Genomic DNA, 21,971 nt, shown 5'->3' with positions numbered 1-21,971 from the left:
TTTAGGGTACAGAAGCTGCAGACCTTTGCCAGATTTCACCATATAGGGAGCTGCATCAGTGACCAGAAGTAGAACATTTTCTCTCTTCACTGCTTCAGATTCATTGTATTATCGCAGGTTACAGCAATTGTAGAATAATTTGTACCGCCCAATGTTTCACAGGAAACAAGAAATTTATCTCCTGCTCGGTCTCCCCTTAAAACACCAACAACAACGTTTGCCATGTATCTCCCTTTAGTGTCGGTGATCTCATCCATAGAAACCCAGCTCTTGTTATCAGCGATGCAGGATCATATTCTATTTAAACCATCTTCATAACAGGTAGTCATGTAGTTCTTGCAAAGTGTTGCTGCATTCGGAATGTGATGATTAGGCCTAGTGTATTTCTTCAAAACATTGCTGAAGTGCTGATTATTAACTTTCTTCAGCGGTATATCAGCAGATATCATCATCGTCATACATAAATCCTTGTTAAAATCTGAAGTTTTGCTTGTCCTAGACAGCGGCAAAATTCTCTGGAACAGGAGCTGTTGACAGCTCTGTGATGTAACATTTCAAGCCAAATTGTTTTTATGTTTTGCTGTACTGCAGTGTTGTTCAACATTAAACTGCTTTTTAGCTTCTACTTTAATTTTGCACAGATTACAGAACATAATGGTACTATCTGTACTGAAATAATTATCTCCAAACTCCCACACAAATACTCTCAATTTTTCACTTATCTAACCGGTAGGTTTAGACATAATGAACTGAGAGTATTCGCGATCAAACATGCATACAGCGAAATATTTCCAGTAACTGAGCCCGCTGAACCTTTCTATCACCCCTTCTCCTTTGGCACCCCCGTGAAGACAATCTGTTGGTTTCTATGTATCTTGTCTCTTTCTGTACTGCTTACCCTTCCAATTCACATAAATATATATATTTCTAAGAAAGATAATTATATCCCTTTCAGACCGTGTACGCACAATTGTGCGGGTTTGTATTTTATTTATGTCTGAGCTTATTTGACGTTTTCTTGCCGCTAGACCAGACTGCAGTGCTTGTGCGGGACATGTAGCTGTTTTTCGTTAGTACTTGACCACCAGGGGGCAGGAAGAAGAGTTTAAAAATACAGTTCATTACCAAGATGGCGGGAAGCAGTAATGCCTAAAGTAAGTAATTTATTGCATTCATATTAATCTAGAAGCTTTACTGAATATCAGAATATAATCAGTGAAGTGTGTAAATTGCGTAGCAAACGTAAATTGTGAACTTACAACATAATACCATGAGGTTTTGAATGTTGATACGCACATATGTGCGGGCTAGGTTTCCTTACAGGCAATGCATGCAGGAGTGCTGGGTGCTGTCACAAAAAGGACTGTGAAAGCAAAACTCGTATTCTACATGAGAAATGTAATGTATAAGATTTTAATTGTTTAAAATTGTTCCATATTGTAAAATAGAACATTTGATCATGTACATGTGCATATTCACATGTACTGAGATGAGTTTAATTAATTTTTTGCAAGTAGTGAATGAAGTCCTGACACGCACAATTGTGTGGGTTCTGTTTATCAGCCGATAGTTCTTATTTTGTAAAATAAACTGTAAAAACATGTACTTGAGAGCATTTTAGTAAGTTTTTGACGTTTTGACACCTCCAGATTTCTTTCAGGTCTGACGACAAGTTGCTGCTGCCAAAAGGGCAGTAAAAGCAAAACTCCTTCTCAATGTAGAAAATGTAACGTTTACTTGTGTTTGAACGAAGATTTAATTGTTTAAAATTATTCCCCACTGTAAAACAGAACATTTAATCATGTACATATGTATATTCACATGCATTGAGATAATTTTTCTTTTTTGTAAGTAGTGAATTAAGTCCTGACATGCACAATTGTGCGGGTGCTTTTTTTTCAGATGTTAATTTTTATTTTGTAGAATAAACTAAAACATATGTATTTAAGAGCATTTTAGTCAGTTTTTGATGTACAAACAAAAATTCACACCGCCAGTTTTCTTTCAGGTCTGAAAGGGATAAGAAATTACAGACAACAATTAGGATATGTGAAAAATACATCTTTGAGACGACTGCAAGCAGCTATTCCAAAATGGAAAAGAGAAAAAATATGACAAAAATATAAAACTTCACAAGGAAATATGGCCATAATAAGAAAAATTACCAGAAAATGACAAAAAAATATGTTTGGCTCACCTAGTGCAGATCTTTCTATTTGATGCCCATGAGTGACCTGTGCATGAGATGATGATGGTAATGAGGAACAGAGGTGGTGAAATCCAGTGTAGGGCAAATTATGACTTTATGACCCGTGAACATTGTATAATTTTATCACCGTAGATAAAATTATGCTTAACTTGAATTTTCCATGGAAATAATGTAAAGAAGAAAAATATGACGTCATTAACATCCGGGCTTTAGCCATTAGAATAGCCATGATGCATGTTAGGGCAGTCAACCATCAGCTAGTAGCTGTTCTACTTTGCAGGGTCTATTTATTTAGCATATGGCTTTTAGTGCTGGGAATACCCTTAGATATGTTTGGCTCACCTAGTGCAGATCTTTTTATTTGATGCCCATGAGTGACCCGTACATGAGATGATGATGGTAATGAGGAACAGAGGGGGTGAAATCCAGTATAGGCACATAGCCTACTTGTGTCAAATAACACCAATGGGTCTGCTCGAGGCTTAATGTCTTCTTCCAATGGACAAATCACCATTAACAGCATCATATGACCTCACTCCATTCGAACCCTGCAGAGAGATTTGGAGGTGAATCCAGGCTTTTGACACACAATCTAGTGATTAGTAATTGTGTTCCACTACCTACCTCTTCTTCCATGCTGGCCAACATTCAGATGGCGAACCAGCTAATCACTGTGTTAGACCCCACAGACTTAATGCGTTAATGATCATGATCATCTGATCATCAGGTAGGCTACTTGGCAGGGTAGAGTTATAGTTTAAAATACGTTGTTTTCTTCATCCCTTTATTGCGAAAAAAGTAGTTATAATTTTACAGTTAAATACAAAGTTTAAAAAAAGAGAGAAAGCATGATTGAAAGTAATAACAATATTCAATTTTTATTTAATTGCAAATAATATTTAATCTATTGTTTTAAGAATTCCTATTTCATTTATTTTGGCAAAAAAAAAAAAAGCAGTTGCATTAATATTAACAAAGAAGATCCAATATACAATACTATGGAGGCAAGAAATTCTAAAAGATGTGCATGTGTTATGAAAGATTAAATGAAAATTTGATCCTTCTCCTTCTTCTTCTCTTCCTCCACTTGAACTTCATGCAGAACTACCTCTAGTCACTACTTTGTTCTTTGAACGTATTTGTATTACTCGTAGCAGAAGTCGACTCTAACTATTTTGAAGAAGGTGGTTTGGTTGATGTTAGTCACTAGCCTTATGACTTACAACCATTTTCATAAAAGCAGCTCGAATCCCATGTTTTTCAAGAGAAATGTTTGCAAGATATAGTTTGCAGAGAGGTGCAGAGAACACGGCACTATTCACTTTGAGAGGCTTTATGAGATTCTCATTGTTTTGGCTCCCGGCCTCCAGAATCTTGAGCGAGAAGAATTCGTATCTCTAATTATTGGTTCCACATCCCACTAGCTACTTTTACGGTTTTCAGACATGCTGAGGTGTCACAAAAGTTCTTTAATGTGCTGGTAAATCTACTGACATGAGGCTGCATGTATGAGCACTTCAAATACTACCAGACTGAGCTGGGATTGAACCCACCAACTTGAGCTCAGAAGGCCAGTGCTTCTACAATCTGAGTCACAACTCAGTTATGTATGTGAACTGTCTGATGACCTGTGCTATTATAGGATATGTGGTAGCGTGTGCAACTCATTATTTACACATAAGTTTAGGTGCCACAGTATTACTTGGGGGATAAAAAGATATCTCGTATAGCTGCAGTTAGCACATGGTTTCTCACTTCAAAACTCCTATGGTCACATCCCTCTAGTCTTAGCAGTCACTGCATGCGCCACTTGTTACTGCGGGAGGAGGCCGCTACTCACCGGGAGTTACGAGACACAGTCACTCAGTTATGGTGATGAATTGTGAATTAATGTTAAGGAGAGGAAAAATAAACTGTCAAAGATTAGAAATATGTTAGACTTTATTTCAGTACAAAGAACCAAGAGAACAACTTGCTTCAAGGAGTACAGTACTTGGTACATACAGATGATCAGCAGCAGCTTTGTAGATCTTCAATGTATCAGAAGCTGGAACAAGAAAATGGCAGACAATTCCATCATTCTTTATTGTTTAATTGAGAAAAATAAGCCCATGAAGCTGGAAAGGCTTACAGAGAAAAAGACTAAAAAATCAAGCAAGTTTACAGTTAAATGTGAATCACTATACTGCTATTCCTCCCAAAAATGGTGAGTCAGGTTTGCTATGAAGTAACTGAAATCAAATACAGTATAGACAATGCACAACACTTCCAGATTAAGCCTTGTTAAAATGGGAGACAATTCGCAAGTGGCGCTCCTAGTGGCGTGACCTGGAAATTCGTGCTAAATTCAAATATCAATGGAAATTCATATAAGGAAATGGATAAATAAATTACATCTAGAAAGAAAGTGTTATGAAGATATTAACTTCAAAGTTGCTAAAGCAATTCTGGATAAATGAAAGAAGAATTATTTAACCGGTTATATTTAAAGACTGAAATTAGACATATAATCAAGATGTGAAGTGCACTGCTGTGAAAGGGTTTGATCTTTCATTTATGCATTACTTTCTTTGCTTTAGCATTCTTGCCTGAACACTTCCGGTTAGATTTGTCTGTTCCCTAACCTACCACAACGATTCAAATTTCTAACATTCCACGCTCTGACTCACAGAATATTAGTATCCATCTTCCAGATGATTGGCCCCTCTTGTGTAGTCCTCACCCGGAGATCCGAATCATCTAGACTACTGCTCCTGCGACTTCCCAAAGGCTGCTAACCCCCCCCCCCCCCTGCTTTTGATGAACCATTCATTAGTCTGGTCTCTCGACAGATACCAATCCGATATGGTCACACCTGTGGCTCGACTATCCGCTTCATTGGGACGTGCAAACCTTCCCACCGCAGCAAGGTCACATGGATCGCAGGGGAGGCAGCCATAGATATAGGTAATACTATATTTTGACTGATTTCACAAGTTCTTTCACTGAAGTGGGTATATGTTGAGGCTTTTCTTTATAGATGTGAAAATCTTTTAACTACAGTCATAATATTAATAGAAGCTTTCTGACAGCTAACACAGGGTGGGTCCAATGACTGCCTACCTGGCTGGGAAGAAGGGAGTAGGGCTATGATTGTCATGGAAATGTGAGCAGACCCATTGCAGTCGCCGTGGAGATATACCAGCTGTCCACTTGGAGTTGCCAAACCTCTCACTTCTCAGTTAGAGTTTTTTTTCTTTTACAAGTTGCTTTACGTTGCACCTGACAGAGATAGGTCTTATGGTGCCGATGCGATAGGAAAGGACTAGGAGTAGGAAGAAAGCAGCCATGGCCTTAATTAAGGTACAGGTATTTGCCTGATGTGAAAATGGGAAATCACGGAAAACCATCTTCAGGGCTGCCGACAATGGGGTTCAAACCTACTATCTTCCGAATACTGGATACTGGTCACACTTAAGCGACTGCAGCTATCGAGCTCAGTCAGTTAGATCTTGTTTAATTATAAGCTATAAATTTCATTTTTGTTGAGTTTCAATTCCATACAAACCAGCCTTTGGGGTGAATACCCAACATACACAATGCCTCAATCCAGACGAAAGTCTTCAAAAACATATTTCTAATTCCTATATCAATGTTTGAAGTGAGCAAATTTCTTTCCTTAAGACTTGTTTGACTCATCACTCCATAGACTGGTTTAATGCATCTCTCCATGCCATCCTATACTGTGCTAAACTTTTCATTTCTATGCAACTGCTGCATCCTACATCTGCTCTAATCTGCTTGTTATATTCATACCTTGGTCTACCCCTACCGTTCTTTGCTTGTACTAGTCCGCATTTTATGTCCTCCTTTCTTCTGCCATTGTTAGTTATTTTACTATCCAAGTAACAATATTCATCTACTTCCTTTAAGACTTCATTTCCTAATTTTATATTTCACGTATCACCTGACTTTGTTCAACTGCACTCCATTACTTTTGTTTTGGACTTATTTATTTTCATCTTGTACTTCTTACCCAAGACTCTGTCCATACCATTCAGCAATTTCTCCAGATCTTCAGCAGTCTCAGATAAAATAACAATATCATCAGCAAATCTCAGGGTTTTGATTTCCTCTCCTTGGATTTTGATTCCCTTCCCAAATTCCTCTTTGATTTCCTTTACTGGCTGTTCTACATAAACAGTGAAAAGTAGGGGGGACAAATTGCAACCTTGCCTCACTCCTGTCTGGATTGCTGCTTCTTTTTCAAAGCCCTCGATTATATCATCACAGACTGATTTTTACACAGATTGTAGATAATTCTTCATTCTCAGCATCTGATCTTGATCACCTTCAGAATCTCCAATAGCTTGGTCCAATCGACATTATCGAATGCAATTTCGAGATCTATGAACGCCATATATGTGGGCTTGTCCTTCTTAATTTGATCCTCTAAGATCAGACGTAAAGTCAGGATTGCTTCACGTGATCCTACATTTCTTCTGAAGCCAAACTGATCTTCTCCCAACTAAGTTTCAACTTGTCCTTCCATTCTTCTGTAAATAATAAGTGCTAAAATTTGGCATACATGAGATACTAAACAATGGTGCGGTAGTTTTCACAATTGTCAGCACCAGCTTTCTTGGGAATAGGTATAATAACATTCGGCCGAAAATCGGATGGCACTTCTCCTGTCTCATACATCTTACACATTAAATGGAATAACCTCACCATGCTGGTTTCTCCCAAGGCAGTCAGTAATTCAGAGGGAATGTCATCAATTCCAGGTGCCTTGTTCTTATTTACATCTCTCAAAGTTCTGTCAAATTCTGGCGTCAAATTTGGGCCCCCCATTTCATCAGTATCAACAGCTTCTTCTTGTTCCAGAAGCATATCATCTATGTCTTTACGTTGATACAACTTTTGGATATGTTCCTGCCATCTTCCTGCCCTGTCTTCTTTGCCTAGAAGTGATTTTCCATCTGAGCTCTTAGTATTCATATACTTAGTTTTCCTTTCTCCAAAGGTCTCCTTGATTTTTCTGTATGCAACATCTACCTTTCCTAGGACCATACAACCTTCAACATCCTTGCACTTCTCCTTCAGCCATTCCTCCTTACCTGTCATGCACTTTCTATCCACTTCATTCTTTAATCGTCTGTATTCCTTTATTGCCCTCTTCATTTTTTGCATTCTTGTACTTTCGTCTTTCATCAATCAGGTCTAGTATCTCCTGAGTTATCCATTGATTCTTAGGTGATCTTTCCTTTCTTCCTACCATTTCTTCAGCAGCACTAGAGATCTCATTCTTCACAACTGTCCATTCTTCCTCTATTGTGTTTCCTTCAGCCTTTTCATTTAGTCCTTGTGCTACATTTTCCATGCGCTGGCCTTTGGTCACAGGGTTCCTGGGTTCGATTCCTGGCAGGGTCGGGAATTTTAACCATCATTGGTTTATTTCGTTGGCACGAGGGCTGAGTGTATGTGTCGTCTGTATCATAATTTCATCCCCATTACGACGCGCAGGTCACCTACGGGCGTCAAATCAAAAGACCTGCACCTGACGAGCTGAACTTGTCCTTGGACACTCCCAGCACTAAAAACCATATGCAATTTCATTTCCTACCTCCTTGCATTCCTTCCTTTCTTCAATTTCTTCAACCTCAGGTGGCATTTAGTGTCCAACAAGTTGTGGTCAGAATCTACGTCAACTCCTGGGAAAGTTTTTCAATCCAACACCTGGTTTCTGAATCTCTGCCTAATCATAATGAAGTCTATTTGATACCTTCCAGTGTCTCCAGGTCTCATCCACGTATACAGCCATCTTTTGTGTTGTCTGAACCAAATATTAGCAAGGACTAAATTATGATCAGCGCAGAATTCAACCAGCTGACTTCCTCTTTCATTCCTTTGTCCCAATCCAGATTATCCTACTGTATTACCTTTTCTTCCTTGGCCTACCACTGCATTCCTGTCTCCCATCACAATTAGATTCTCGTCACCTTTTACATATTGTATTAAATCTTCTACCTCTTCATACATTATTTCAATTTCTTCATCATCTACTGAACTAGTAGGCATATAGACCTGCCCTATTGTGGTGGATATTAGTTTGGTGTCTATCTTGACATCAATAATCCTTTCACTATGCTGGTCGTAGTAGCTGTCCTATTTTCTTATTCATTATTAAACAACTCCTGCATTTCCCCGGTTTGATTTTGTGTTAATAATTCTGAAGTCCTCTGACCAAAAATCCTGCTCTTCCTGCCAACTTACTTATACCAACTACATCTAACTTTAGTCTATCCATCTCCCTTTTCTGATTGTCTAACCTACCATAATGATTCAAACTTCTAACATTCCAAGCTCCAACTTGTAGAATGTCCTATATTGTATATTGCCATCTTGTGGCAAATGGTTCAGTGTGATTTCTGTTTCTGTTGTGTGGCTGTTTTGAAGTATCAAACAGTATTTCTAAATACTAATACAGCACAATTATTATATTTCAATACTTATTTCGAGCACAATGAATACCTGTCAGGGGAGGGGGAGGCCCAGGACTTGTCCAACTCATGAAAAAGTTATTCCAGCCATGATGTGACTATTGACTATCCATCATCAAGGAAGGGAAATGTGTGCCACAAGGGAATTTTTTGAAGAGGAGCCTAAGAGTTTGCTGGAACAGAATGTTCTTTTAATTCCATTTCAGAGACTCCAGGAACACACCATCAAAGCTCTTCAAGTTAGCAAATATACTGTGACAAGAGTTACAAAAGAGAAATACAACATCTTTAGTAGGGTTCATCACAACTGTCCTCACCTGCAAAGAAGAGGCCTAAAACTGCCCGATTCTTAAAGCTGGATCCGTTTCAAGAGGCTGTCATTCGCTGTTACATATATTCATATTACACCAGGAGGGAACATCCAACAAACACAAGGCTGCTCAATTCACTTCAGGACAAGTTTATTTAATGGCAGTTACTCTTCCTTCTTGAAAGTGGTTCATAGCCTTGGCTTTGAATATAAAACTATCTGTAGAAAGAAGATGCTGAAGGAGAGAGATGACATAGTTGGTCTATGGAGTACGTTCCTGCAGATTGGAAGACGGAACTAAATGTCTATAATTCTTATTTGTTTTACGTTCTAAATTTATACTAAGTTATTAAGGTTTATTAAGATAAGGATAGGATTTGACAGAAAATAGGTATCATCCTTGTTGAAGAGAATCAAACGTGAAATCAAGTCAGTTGTAGTCTGACCAAATAGTCTGGTATGCTACATCAGAACAGTGATCTCAATGAACAAGAGAGCCAGAAAGAGAAAGGAATGTGCCAACACCGCACAATGGCACTACAGCAGCCCTTCCCTCCTGTGTTAGCTGTCAGAATGCTTCTATTAAACCAACGCATCCATAAGTGTATCACTACGCTGATGCGATAAAGGGCTCTTATAGCCATACAGCGCTCATTCGTCTATCAAAAACGAGATATGCTGCTTTCTGTCAGTAGACCTGTCCAACTATTTGGTAGTTCTTAACAGTTGTTTGCCAGAGATGAGACATCCTGCACCTGAGGCCTGATTTAAGAACTATTTCATTTGAGTGGTGCCTGTAACAGTACTTGCAATCTCCGAGCCATATTATTTGGAAACAATGGCTGATGAACAGAAACATGTGTTCGTTAGTGGCAAGGATGATGAAGAATGAATGCGTTATTTTGAACTTCTAGGCTCTGTGATGAACAGAAACATGTGTTCATTAGTGGCAAGGATGATGAAGAATGAATGCGTTATTTTGAACTTCTAGGCTCTGATTAGAATGTTAAACTAGTGGTATTTCTTGTAATATTTTCTTTCCAGAAAATTGCTTGTTGTACTCTTGTTGTAGTTGTTGCTGTTGTTTTTTGTTGGGTAATTATGTTTTAACATTACTTACTATCACACTAATTTAAGTGATCATTCCCACCGGGATATTTCCAAATTGCGATGTATTTGTTAATAATAATAATAATAGTGATGATGAGGATGTTGTTGTTGTTTGAGTCATCAGTCCATAGACTGGTTTGATGCAGCTCTCCATGTCACCCTATCCTGTGCCAACCTTTTCATTTCGACATAACTATTGCATCCTACATCTGCTCTAATCTGCTGTCATATTCATACCTTGGTCTACCCCTACCATTCTTACCGCCTACACTTCCTTCAAAAACCAACCGAACAAGTCCCGGGTGTCTTAAGATGTGTCCTATCATTCTATCTCTTCTTCTTGTCAAATTTAGCCAAATCGATTTCCTCTCACCGATTCGATTCAGTATCTCTTCATTCGTGATTCGATCTATCCATCTCACCTTCAGCATTCTTCTGTACAACCACATTTCAAAAGCTTCTATTCTCTTTCTTTCCAAGCTAGTTATCGTCCATGTTTCACTTCCATACAATGCCACGCTCCAGATGAAAGTCTTCAGAAACATCTTTCTAATTCCTATATCAATGTTTGAAGTGAGCAAATTTCTTTTCTTAAGAAAGCTCTTCCTTGCTTGTGCTAGTCTGCATTTTATGTCCTTACTTCTGTCATCGGTAGTTATTTTACTACCCAAGTAACAATATTCATCTACTTCCTTTAAGACTTCATATCCTAATCTAATATTTCCTGCATCACCTGTCTTCATTTGACTGCACTCCATTACTTTTGTTTTGGACTTATTTATTTTCATATTGTATTCCTTACCTAAGACTTCGTCCATATCATTCAGCAGCTTCTCAAGATTTTCTGCAGTCTCAGATAGAATAACAATATCATTGGCAAATCCCAAGGTCTTGATTTCCTCTCCCTGGATTTTCAAATTCCTCTTTGATTTCCTTTACTGCCTGTTCTCTGTAAAAATTGAAAAGGAGGGGGGACAAGCTGCAGCCTTGCCTCACTTCTTTCTGGATTGCTGCTTCTTTTTCAAAGCCCTCGATTCTTATCACTGCAGACTGATTTTTATACAGATTGTAGATAATTCTTCGTTCTTGGTATCTGATCCCAATCACGTTCAGAATCTTAAATAGCTTGGTCCAATCAACAACATCAAATGCCTTTTCTAGATCAATGAACACCATGTATGTGGGCTTGTCCTTCTTAATTCGGTCCTCTAAGATCAGACGTAAAGTCAGGATTGCTTCACGCGTTCCTACATTTCTTCTGAAGCCATCTTCTCCCAACTCAGCTTCAACTTGACTTTCCATTCTTCTGTAAATAATACATGTTAAAATTTTGCAGGTATGAGATACTAAACTAATGATGCAGTAGTTTTCACACTTGTCAACACCTCTTTCTTGGGAATAGGTATAACAACATTCTGCCGAAAATCGGATGGCACTTCTCCCGTCTCATATATCTTACACACTAAATGGGATAACCTCGCCATGCTGGTTTCTCCTAAGGCAGTCAGTAATTCAGAGGGAATGTCATCAATTCCAGGTGCCTTGTTCCTATTTAGGTCTCTCAAACTCTGTCAAATTCTGACCTCAAAATTGGATCTCCCATTTCATCAGCATCAACAGCCTCTTCTTGTTCCAGAACCATATCATCTACTCTTTACCTTGATACAACTGTTGGATATGTTGCTGCTATATTTCTGGCTTGTCTTCTTTCCCTAGAAGTGGTTTTCCTCTGAGCTCTTAATATTCATACACTTACTTTTCCTTTCTCCAAAGGTTTCCTTGATTTTCCTGTATACAGCATCTAAAGTACCTTTTCTAGGACCATACAACCTACAACATCCTTGCACTTCTTCTTCAGCCATTCTTCCTTAGTTGTCCTGCACTTCCTATCCACTTCATTCTTTAATCGCCTGTATTCTTTTCTGCCCTCTTCATTTCTAGCATTCTTGTATTTTCATCATTTATCAATCAGGTCTAGTATCTCCTGAGTTATCCATTGATTTTTAGTTGATCTTTTCTTCCTTCCTAACATTTCTTCAGCTGCCCTACTGACTTCATTTTTCATTGCTATCCACTCTTCCTCTTCCTTTGTGTTTCCTTCACCTTTTCATTTAGTCCTAGTGCAACATGTTCATTGAAACAATCCCTCACACTCTTGTCTTTCAACTTATCTAGATCCCATCTCCTTGCATTCCTTCGTTTCTTCAACTTCAGATGGCATTTCATGACCAAAAAGTTGTGGTCAGAGTTGATGTCTGCTCCTGGGAAAGTTTTGCAATCCAACACCTGGTTTCTGAATCTCTGCCTAATCATAATGAAGTCTATTTGATACCTTCCAGTGTCTCCAGGTAAGTATTGGCAAGGACTAAATTATGATCAGTGCAGAATTCAACTAGCCGACTTCCTCTTTCATTCCGTTGTCCCAATCCGAATTCTCCTACTGTATTACCTTCTCTTCCTTGGCCTACCACCGCATTCCAGTCTCCCATCACAATTAGATTCTTGTCACCTTTTACATACTGTATTAAATCTTCTATCTTTTCATATATTCTTTCGTTTTCCTCATCATCCGCTGAACTAGTAGGCATATAGACTTGCACTATCGTGATTGGCATTGGTTTGGTGTCTATCTTGACGACGATAATTCTTTCACTATGCTGGTCGTGGTAGCTTACCCACTGCCCTATTTTCTTGTTCATTATTAAACCAACTCCTGCATTTCCCCAGTTAGATTTTGTGTTGATAATTCAGTAGTTGCCTGACCAAAAATTCTGTTCTTCCTGCCAACGTACTTCACTTATACCAACTACATCTAACTCTAGACTATCCATCTCCCTTTTCAGATTCTCTAACCTACCACAACGATTCAAATTTCTAATATTCCATGCTCCGACTTGCAGAATGTCAGTATCCCTACTTCCCAGTGATCCGAATGGGGGACTAGTTTACCTCCGGAATATTTTAACCGGGAGGAAGCCATCATCAGTACATCATTCATACAGAGAGAGCTGGATGTCCTCAGGAGTTACTTACGGCTGTAGTTTCCTGAAGCTTTCAGCTGTGTAGCAGTATCAACACAGCTAAGCTATGTCGAGTATTATTACAAAGCCATATCAGTCAATCATCTAGACTGCCTGCCGCCCTTGCAACTTTCGATGAACCATCCGTTAGTCTGGTCTCTCAACAGATACCCATCCGATATGGTTGCACCTGCGGCTCGGCTATCTGCTTCATTGGGACACGCAAACCTCCCCACCGCGGCAAGGTCATATGTTTCATAGAGGAGGGATGAGGAAGATCCTGGTGATAATATGCATATACGTTTGAACTGGTGTGATGCAACAAGTGAAAATGAAATGGAACTTGACAACACTACATCAGTGGCAGACAAAATTATGCAGACAGACTAGTGAACGGGAATGCAGACAGAATGTTTCAAGTGTACAAACAGAAACTTTCCAAGGAAATGATTGCTAATCACTTCACAAAAGGCGTTGTCAAGCGACGGGCAGCTACACCAGGAGAATTGCCGTCACGACTACTGGCCCACTTTTTTCTTTCAAGATCCACCCAACAGAAACCAAAGGAACTAAAACTGCAAAAGCTGTGTTGCATGTTGGTAAAAGAAGACCAGAAGGGAAAGTACATGGCAATGTGACTCCTGCCCAAGAGAAACCAAAGGAACTAAAACTGCAAAAGCGTGTTGCATGTTGGTAAAAGAGGACCAGAAGGGAAAGTACATGGCAATGTGACTCCTGCAACTCTCCATTGTGTCTGGAGCATTTCCAGCCAAACCACACAAAAAAGGCCTACTGACTTTCCAATCCCGTACTCCAAGCAACAAGGAACCTATTCTGTGTGAGTGCATAAATGATATATATAACCGAAACCAACTTTCAACCTATTAGGTCGTGTTACGTACATTTAGTACGTGTTGAAGAGATGTTAAGTACAGAACAAAAATGGCCAACCAGACACCAGTGGGATCTGAACCCACAACATCCCGATTTTGCGTCGGTTGCTCTACCAATTGAGCTATGGTGGCCTAGGCCATCTTTGTTCTGTTGGAAAGGATCTGAGCTACAGGTCTGGTACTACTACCATCACACTGTAGAGTGCGTTTAAGTTGCCTGTTGAGGGCCAAGTCAATGAATATTGAATTTTCACGACCGCATCGTAATCGAAACCGACTTTCAACCTATTAGGTCGTGTTACGTACATTTAGTACGTGTTGAAGAGATTTTTGTTCTGTACTTAACATCTCTTCAACACGTACTAAATGTACGTAACACAACCTAATAGGTTGAAAGTCGGTTTCGAACGTACTAAATGTACGTAACACGACCTAATAGGTTAAAAGTCGGTTTCGATTACGATGCGGTCGTGAAAATTCAATATTCATTGATATATATAACTGTTGCTTCACAACCCTTTTTCTGTAAAGAATCTTGAATTATGTCAATAAATACAGAATTTATGCCGATTTATTCAGAGGTGTACAAACTGAACAAATTGTGTGAAAATTCATGGTTACCAAGCCCTTTCTGCTATAGGAGGACACGGATGTAGATGGGTTAATATTACGACTATAGTGATGCACATGTGCTTACATTTAAAATCCACCTTTTTACATAAATGAAGAACTGACATGTCCCCATAAAATACACGTTCACATTCATCTGATGGCCAGTATCCAGATTTAATATGACTACATCCAAAAGGATATCCGAGTCTTCAAAATGCTTTTCATATTTTCTGCCGAATACTGAAAAAATTCTTTTGAAATATTTGAAATTTTTTGCATTCATCACATGATGGTTCTTTAATTGTGACTCATTTGAATGTGTGCCTTTCCTGCGATTTTTGTACTATCATCTTCATATGAAACGAGTCATTGTTTTCTGTGTTTCAAGAGATTTTATACCCAGCTCAGTTTCTTGTTTACTCCAAGATCTTATTTTGCTCCAAGAACTGAAGAATTTATGTTTTGTTGCAGTTCAGAATTTCCAGGGCCTCATAAATTACCTACAACTAATTTAATTACAGTAAAAGCATTGATTTCATAATTAATGATTTTCATTCTGTGCTGATATAGAGAATACCTGTGAGCACTACTGTCGCTCAGCAACCAGCTGAGACTGTCAGCCAGAACATAGCTCTCAACTCTGTCAGATGCAGCACATGTATGAAGAGAAAATTCCACTGTCTGTTTATTTGCGTTTCTGAGGCTGGCACTCCCCAATATTATTGTCTACAGTACAAAATTGGCAAGATGTTTCTCCTGTCCACAGTTCAACTACTTCCCATGTTACATAAGATATCTTACTATCTACTAGATATCTATTCAGGTTTTTTTTTTACGTCACACTGACACAGACAGGTCTTATGGTGACGATGGGATAAGAAAGGCCTAGGAGTGGGAAGGAAGTGGCCATGATCTTAATTGAGGTACAGTCTGGTGTGAAAATGGGAAACCACTGAAAACCATCTTCAGGGCAGCCAACAGTGGGGCTCAAACCCACTATCCGCTAGATGCAAGCTCACAGCTGCACGCCCCTAACCACATGGCCAACTTGCCCGGTGTTATGTTTTCTTCAATACAGTGTATCAAAACATTTTTAGCAATTTTTGCTCCCTTTTCATTTTATCTTCAGCGAGTGTCAATATACCTTTTTTTTCAATGTGTGGCATTCCACTTCAGACATTAATGTAACTTTTTACAACCAGAAGTTTTGATTTTTTAAATGAGTTTATACATTTATTTGATATTTATCTCAAGACCTCCACTAGATGGGATTAGTGAACTTTTTAACAAGTATATTAGAACTCTATAGTTTACATTCTTGTTTTTATCCACTGTTTTGATGTTTCTGTGTATTAAGGTTATTTTAAGGTTGTATTCTTGTTATGTGCTAATTTATTCTTTAAGAATTTTTCTTTTCTGTTACTGAAGATAGGTACCACAGGTTTTGAAACTAGTACAACATGAAATAAATATTTCCATCATATATTGAAGTGTTGATTAGGTGGAGCATCTTCCCCCAATTTCTTTAAGGTAAGCATTGACTTTGCGAGATATTTTACCAATCCTTCAAATGTAGAACTCTCACGAGTTGATTGGGAACCATCATGACTCAGCTTTCAAAAAGAGATGGACAAGAGAACAGTGGATTTTAAAAAGAGCTCGAACAGCATTAAATGATGAAGCAAAAAACTTCAATGAACTTCAAAAACATGGCCTAACTTTAGCAGCTGAGAGTTGAGTTCATGCAAAATATCCTGTAGCAGTCTCTGATTTTTAGAACTTTGATAGAACACAGAATATTAAAAAAAAAAAATTGTATACGATACACATCTACCACATCATGCACAGCTAGTTCCAATCTGTGTTTCATACAATGCACAACAATTAAGTCCTTATGTAACTGTTTATGCAGCCAAGTGGCTATGCCTTTGTAAGGGCCTTGTTGATGCACCATCAGTTGTGATAACAAAAGGATGATTTTTTAGTATCATATTTAATATTATACGTTTCAAGAGTGGCTAATACTTTCTAATTCAACAATATTGTAAAAATAATTTCACTAACCATACTCCACAAACATTTGTGTAGCATTTGATGATCTTTACATCATACTGTATTTTCTAATTTATTCCAGAACCTTCTGCTCCTTTTTATCTAGGACATTCTATTATTTCCACCAATGACTTTCACAGGCAAAAAAATATTTTTGTAATCATTATACTTTATCCTTGGGGCAGCCTTCCCACAGGGAAGTTGTATTAATAATAATACATTTCAAGAATATATAGAGAATTTCAGAGGTGAGTTTAAACTTTTCTGATGCTGGTGTATGTATAAATAATTAATATGTATTATTTAAATAACTGTGATACTTCTCAATATGCTTATTTGGATTCTCCTAAAAAAACTTGTATTGGCTAACTCAAAACTCTTGATCGATCTCCTTTCATGCTATACTATGCAGTATGTACCTTTAAGAATAATGTACCTGAAGCAGAGAATAAATCTTTATGTGACACTTATATATTACACTCACCGTATTATAGCAAATTTAGCAAAATCTCCTTTAACCATTACTGTGGTAGGGTCTAGTTCTCTTCTGTTTTCACTCCACCAATCAGCCTCTGACTGCTGCTCATAAGCTATTCTCCTTCTGGTTAGAACCTGAGAAAGTTCTTTCAACACTTGCTGTTTTTTGTTTCTCATAGTGACTGACTCATCAATGCTGTATGTCTTATTCATTTTGTCATCATTATTATCTGCAGCATGTAGATCCACTGTTTCTTTAATGCATGGGTGGAGATCAGCTTCTGGGTCAATCTGCAACAAGCAAAATAAAAACACAAAAATAGAAGAACTGTTCTACGACTCTCTCCTGGTTTCCTGATCTCATTTCTGTTGTACTTTCCTAACTGCCAAATATTAAACCAGGGGTTCTCAAACATTTTTTTTTGGTTATGGACCTCCTTGAAAATCTGGTGAAGACTATGGATCTGTCTCCATTACTACCCCTTAAACAAAACATCTCTCCATTACTACCTATTCAATGTACAAAGTCAAAATTTCACATGTTGGTCACTTCTGCATCCCAGATGTTAAGTATGATAGGGTTTAAAACATTTCACTTCTATCGAGGTTCAAATGAATGTTTGATCCGAAAATAAATAATCGTTCCTCCAAAACTGTTTGCAGGCTCAACCGACAACGAACTCCCCAAAATATAAAAATTTCAGTTTAGAACCATAGCAAAGCACGGGCATCCTGCCAGTGTATTTATAAAGAAAAATTAAATGAAGAAAATATTTTATTTTATGAACAACAATTTAATGATTAATTTCTTTGTTGTCCACTTCTACATCAATAGGCCTATCATGAAAAATAAAGTTGTTATTCTTTGCTCTCTTTTTTTGGAATAGTTTTTAGAACTTTCTCTGACAATGAAACTTTCGCATGACCATGGTTCTTTGTGTATGAATAAAGTAAACAAAGTAACCAAAAATTTCTCATATAAAAAAAAAATTACATTCATTTCACACACACAAACACACATTAAGCACAAATTGAACAAAACTAAACAAAATAAATCTTTAATTCAGCTTGTAAGTTAATATCAATGAGAACATTATTGTTGTTTGGTATGTATAAGATGAAACTATGGAATGGCTTTAGGTATCTCTGCCATCCAATTGTTTCCTAATTACCTTGACAGAAACAAGTGCTGAAAACCTAGCCTCACACACACCAGCTGAAGCCTATTCATATATCAGAGGTTGTGTAAACAAATATACCTAGCCTTCCTTATGAAATCCCTAACAGATAACACACATCTCTCCACTTTCCACCATCTGCAGATTATTAATTTAGCGTTCTGTTAAGAGAAGCCAAGGAGTTACTCTTGTTCTACCCCTTGTCAGAACAACCTCATCTTTAAAGGGATTTTACACATGTAATGCTCAGCTATGGAACCTTCTACCACCTGAAGTAAAACTGACTTCTCTTTCTTACTTCCTCCATGCAGTAAAAAAATTGTTTGTGTCTAATAAAAACCCATATGTGATGTATATAAATTGTATAAATTAGTATTTCAAAAATGATGTGCGCAAGTCCAGTTCAATATGAGTGAATGTGTACGTGTGTGTGTGTGTGTGTGGGAATGGTTATGAACAACTATGGGCCATTCTACGTGAGCAGGTACAATGCCGCGTTTCGCCAGCCTCCGACCGCGCCAAAATGTTTCAATCTACATGTGACCATCAAAACGCAGCGTGTGATCACCAACAGACCCGCTTAAAGCAGTCAACCCGCATCTAGTGAGTGCTTTGAAATGGTTGCATTGCAGGATTACTTTTATTAAATGATATGTTTAATAATGAAGATAATCATAAAAAGAGACGTTGATGGGCTCATCCTATATTAGCGAACCGTTTGTCTAGTGGTATGTTTCACATTATGTTCAGCGAACACAGGAAGTACCCCTGATAAGTTTTTTCAATATTATCGACTGTCAGTATCTTCACTTGATGAATTGCTTGGTTTCTTGAGTGAAGTTCTCACAAAACATGACACCGTAATGACGAAGAGTATTAGTCCTGCTGAAAGACTAGTGGTGACACTGAAGTAAGTAGTAAATAAAACATAAAGGGGATAACAATGTAATATTTTATTGAAACATCACATTTTTTACCACATCTGCATGAGTATAACAGAACTCAAAGTTTTGAATTTATCTTTACAAACAATTTTTTACTCTTCAGTACTTTATAAATTAACTGTATATAATTGGACACATTGAAGGCATCATCATTGTTGGAATCCGAGGAATGGTAGGCTGATGTTACCGATGGAGCTGGAGTCGAGTTCTTGGAAGGAGGAGTACTGTACCCAGTTACTTGTCCGTGAATGTTACTAATGACTTGCGCAATTTGTAGCCTGGCTTGAATTGCAGCATTAAGCGGCAAACCGTTGAGAATAGGCTAGTTGCTTTACGTCACACCGACACAGCTAGATCTTATGGTGACTATGGGACAGGGAAGGGCTAGGAGTGGGAAGGAAGCAGCCGTGGCCTTAGTTAAGGTACAGCCCCAGCATTTTGCCTGGTGTGAAAATGGGAAACCACGGAAAACCATTTTCAGGGCTGCCGACAGTGGGGTTCGAACCTACTATCTCCCGACTACTGGATACTGGCCACACTTAAGCGACTTCAGCTATTGAGCTCGGTATTGAGAATAGGAACAAAAGACATTAAAAATGACTTGTGTCAATACACATCTGCCTATCGGTCCTCTTTTTGTATAGCCAAGCTATTTTGGTTAAATCCTTGGCTGAGGAAACAACAGATCTTTCCAAAGCTGCTTGTTTACCTGCCTGGAAGTTATGATTGTAAGCTTTTGTAACAAAACTAAGAAACAATGTTAGGTTTTGGTCCACTCAATCAATACACATCATTTTACAAGTGAACTATTTAATTAAAAACATATTAAAAATATTTAGGGACATGTTTTGTCTCTATTTGAGACTTCATCAGCCATAAAATCACGTGGTAGATTACAAAACTCAAATCAGAAACTGAAAAAAAAAAAATGTAAAAAAATGGAAGAAGCCAATGTCTTTTTAAGGACTATTTGGGAAATGCAAAAGATATATATATACATACACACACATTATTTACACAAATTGACAACACTTCTTGCAAAAACTTTTGTATTCAATGTTAAAAAATGAAATTAACTTGAAACTGACAAGCCTGCCATAACATCTCATACAGAATTAATGTCCACTGTTGCTGTCCGTATTTGAAACGGAAGTTACTTTTTGAACTATTGAGAAAATATAGGAGAACAAATATACATATATTTAAAGAGGTAGTTTAAAACTTCTTGCAAAACAATTCTTCAGCCAAGTTAAATATGAATGACCTTATTTTTGTTCCACAACTTGGTGCCGATGTCATAGAGTGCTCCTTTGGGCTTTTGAACAATAAATAGCATATTTTGCACTCTGTCATGCTTGTACATTCAGAATTTGCCAGCATGTAGTACAATGTTGTTGTATCTTGCACAACTTTGTTTCGTCCTATCTTTTTGAAGATACTCTTACATGTACAATGGCAGAAATGAACTAGTTGATAGGTGTCGAAGGACTCCCAAAGCGAATCAATGTCAGGGATGAGTACTTTAATAGACAGTGTGCACTTTCATGGCAAAACACATCTGTCCATGTATAAGCAATATGCACATTTTGCCAGGGAAGAACACTTGTACACATACTGGTGTATTCTTAACTGCAAACTACTATTACGTTTATATTCTATCAAAATGGAAGTGATTTGTTGAATAAATAACTAGTTACTCTTCCAACACATTTTTGATACATTAAGTTACTTACCACTTGCATCCTTTATTTGCACAGAAATAGATCGCCAGTCTGCAAACAGCTTTTCCGATCTTCATCTAACACTTTGCTTTGATCTTCCTATTACTACAGTATTTCAGTTGTACATCAAAAGGTGCTGGTAGATTCTTGACCTACACAATAAACTTTTCCGTATCAAACTTCACATGGCGCAAAATACGTAAGTTACAATACACAACAGGAGGTTACTGACGCGAGTACACCACTTGAACAACGCCATGTGTAGTTTAGTTAGCGTGTCTTCCGCAAACGGGGATGATGCCTCCAAGGGCGTGCTTGCTGTCCAATGTGTTTTGAACGCCTCCTCCCACGATCGGCAAAACACTTGTGTAGACAGAGCAATTCATTACTGTAGGTTCTGTCCGATGGCACAGTAGGAGGCAGACGAAACGAGACGTTTTACCCGCTCGTGTAGAATGGCCCTATGAGATCAGAAGAATGTGTATACAGGGGTATGAGTGAGGGTACGAATGACTGGGTCCTTTTACTCTTAATACGTATAGCATAAATTAAGATTATTATTATGTTTATTATTCTACCAGTTATGGAATAATAACCCATTGGCATGTTAATCTTAACATGCTGACCATGCATGTATATACCATTTTTTTCATGCATTAGGCTACTAAATTTTATGCATGTAATCTGCAATGTACTGAATTTTAATCACACCTTTGATGTGATGATGAAGTGCACCCTGGAGAATAATTTAACAGTTTTTTAGTGGTGTGAAACACCCTAAAACACTCCAGAAAGTACAAAGATATCAAACACATTTCACACTCATATTCTGTTGCACTTTTTTCTTGCCAGCCTTGTGTGCAACACAGTCATGGCCCAGAGTCTTCTTGTAGGGTTTGGAAGTACACATTTTTCAAATGTGCCCACTGAGCTAATATAGGGTGAGTTGGGATTTTCTGTCAA

The 21,971-nt window shown here is 38.0% G+C and overlaps 1 protein-coding gene across 3 annotated transcripts in view; it reads right to left on the bottom strand.

Annotated features, from left to right (window-relative positions):
* Positions 1–4,142: 4,142 nt before the first annotated feature.
* LOC136879153 (calcium-binding and coiled-coil domain-containing protein 1) overlaps positions 4,143–21,971 on the bottom strand; it is a 98,135-nt gene continuing 80,306 nt past the window's right edge. For all 3 annotated transcript variants that reach the window (XM_068228955.1, XM_067152910.2, XM_067152911.2), the window contains 2 exons: positions 17,173–17,456; positions 4,143–4,256 (listed from right to left, as the gene is read on the bottom strand). In XM_068228955.1, the coding sequence (XP_068085056.1) occupies positions 4,250–4,256; positions 17,173–17,456 (291 nt within the window). In that variant the 3' untranslated portion in view covers positions 4,143–4,249. The remainder of the gene's footprint in view (positions 4,257–17,172; positions 17,457–21,971) is intronic.

This window comes from Anabrus simplex, chromosome 8 (genome assembly GCF_040414725.1).
Source record: "Anabrus simplex isolate iqAnaSimp1 chromosome 8, ASM4041472v1, whole genome shotgun sequence".
NCBI lineage: Eukaryota > Metazoa > Arthropoda > Insecta > Orthoptera > Tettigoniidae > Anabrus > Anabrus simplex.
This window is presented reverse-complemented; position numbering and strand designations above follow the sequence as displayed.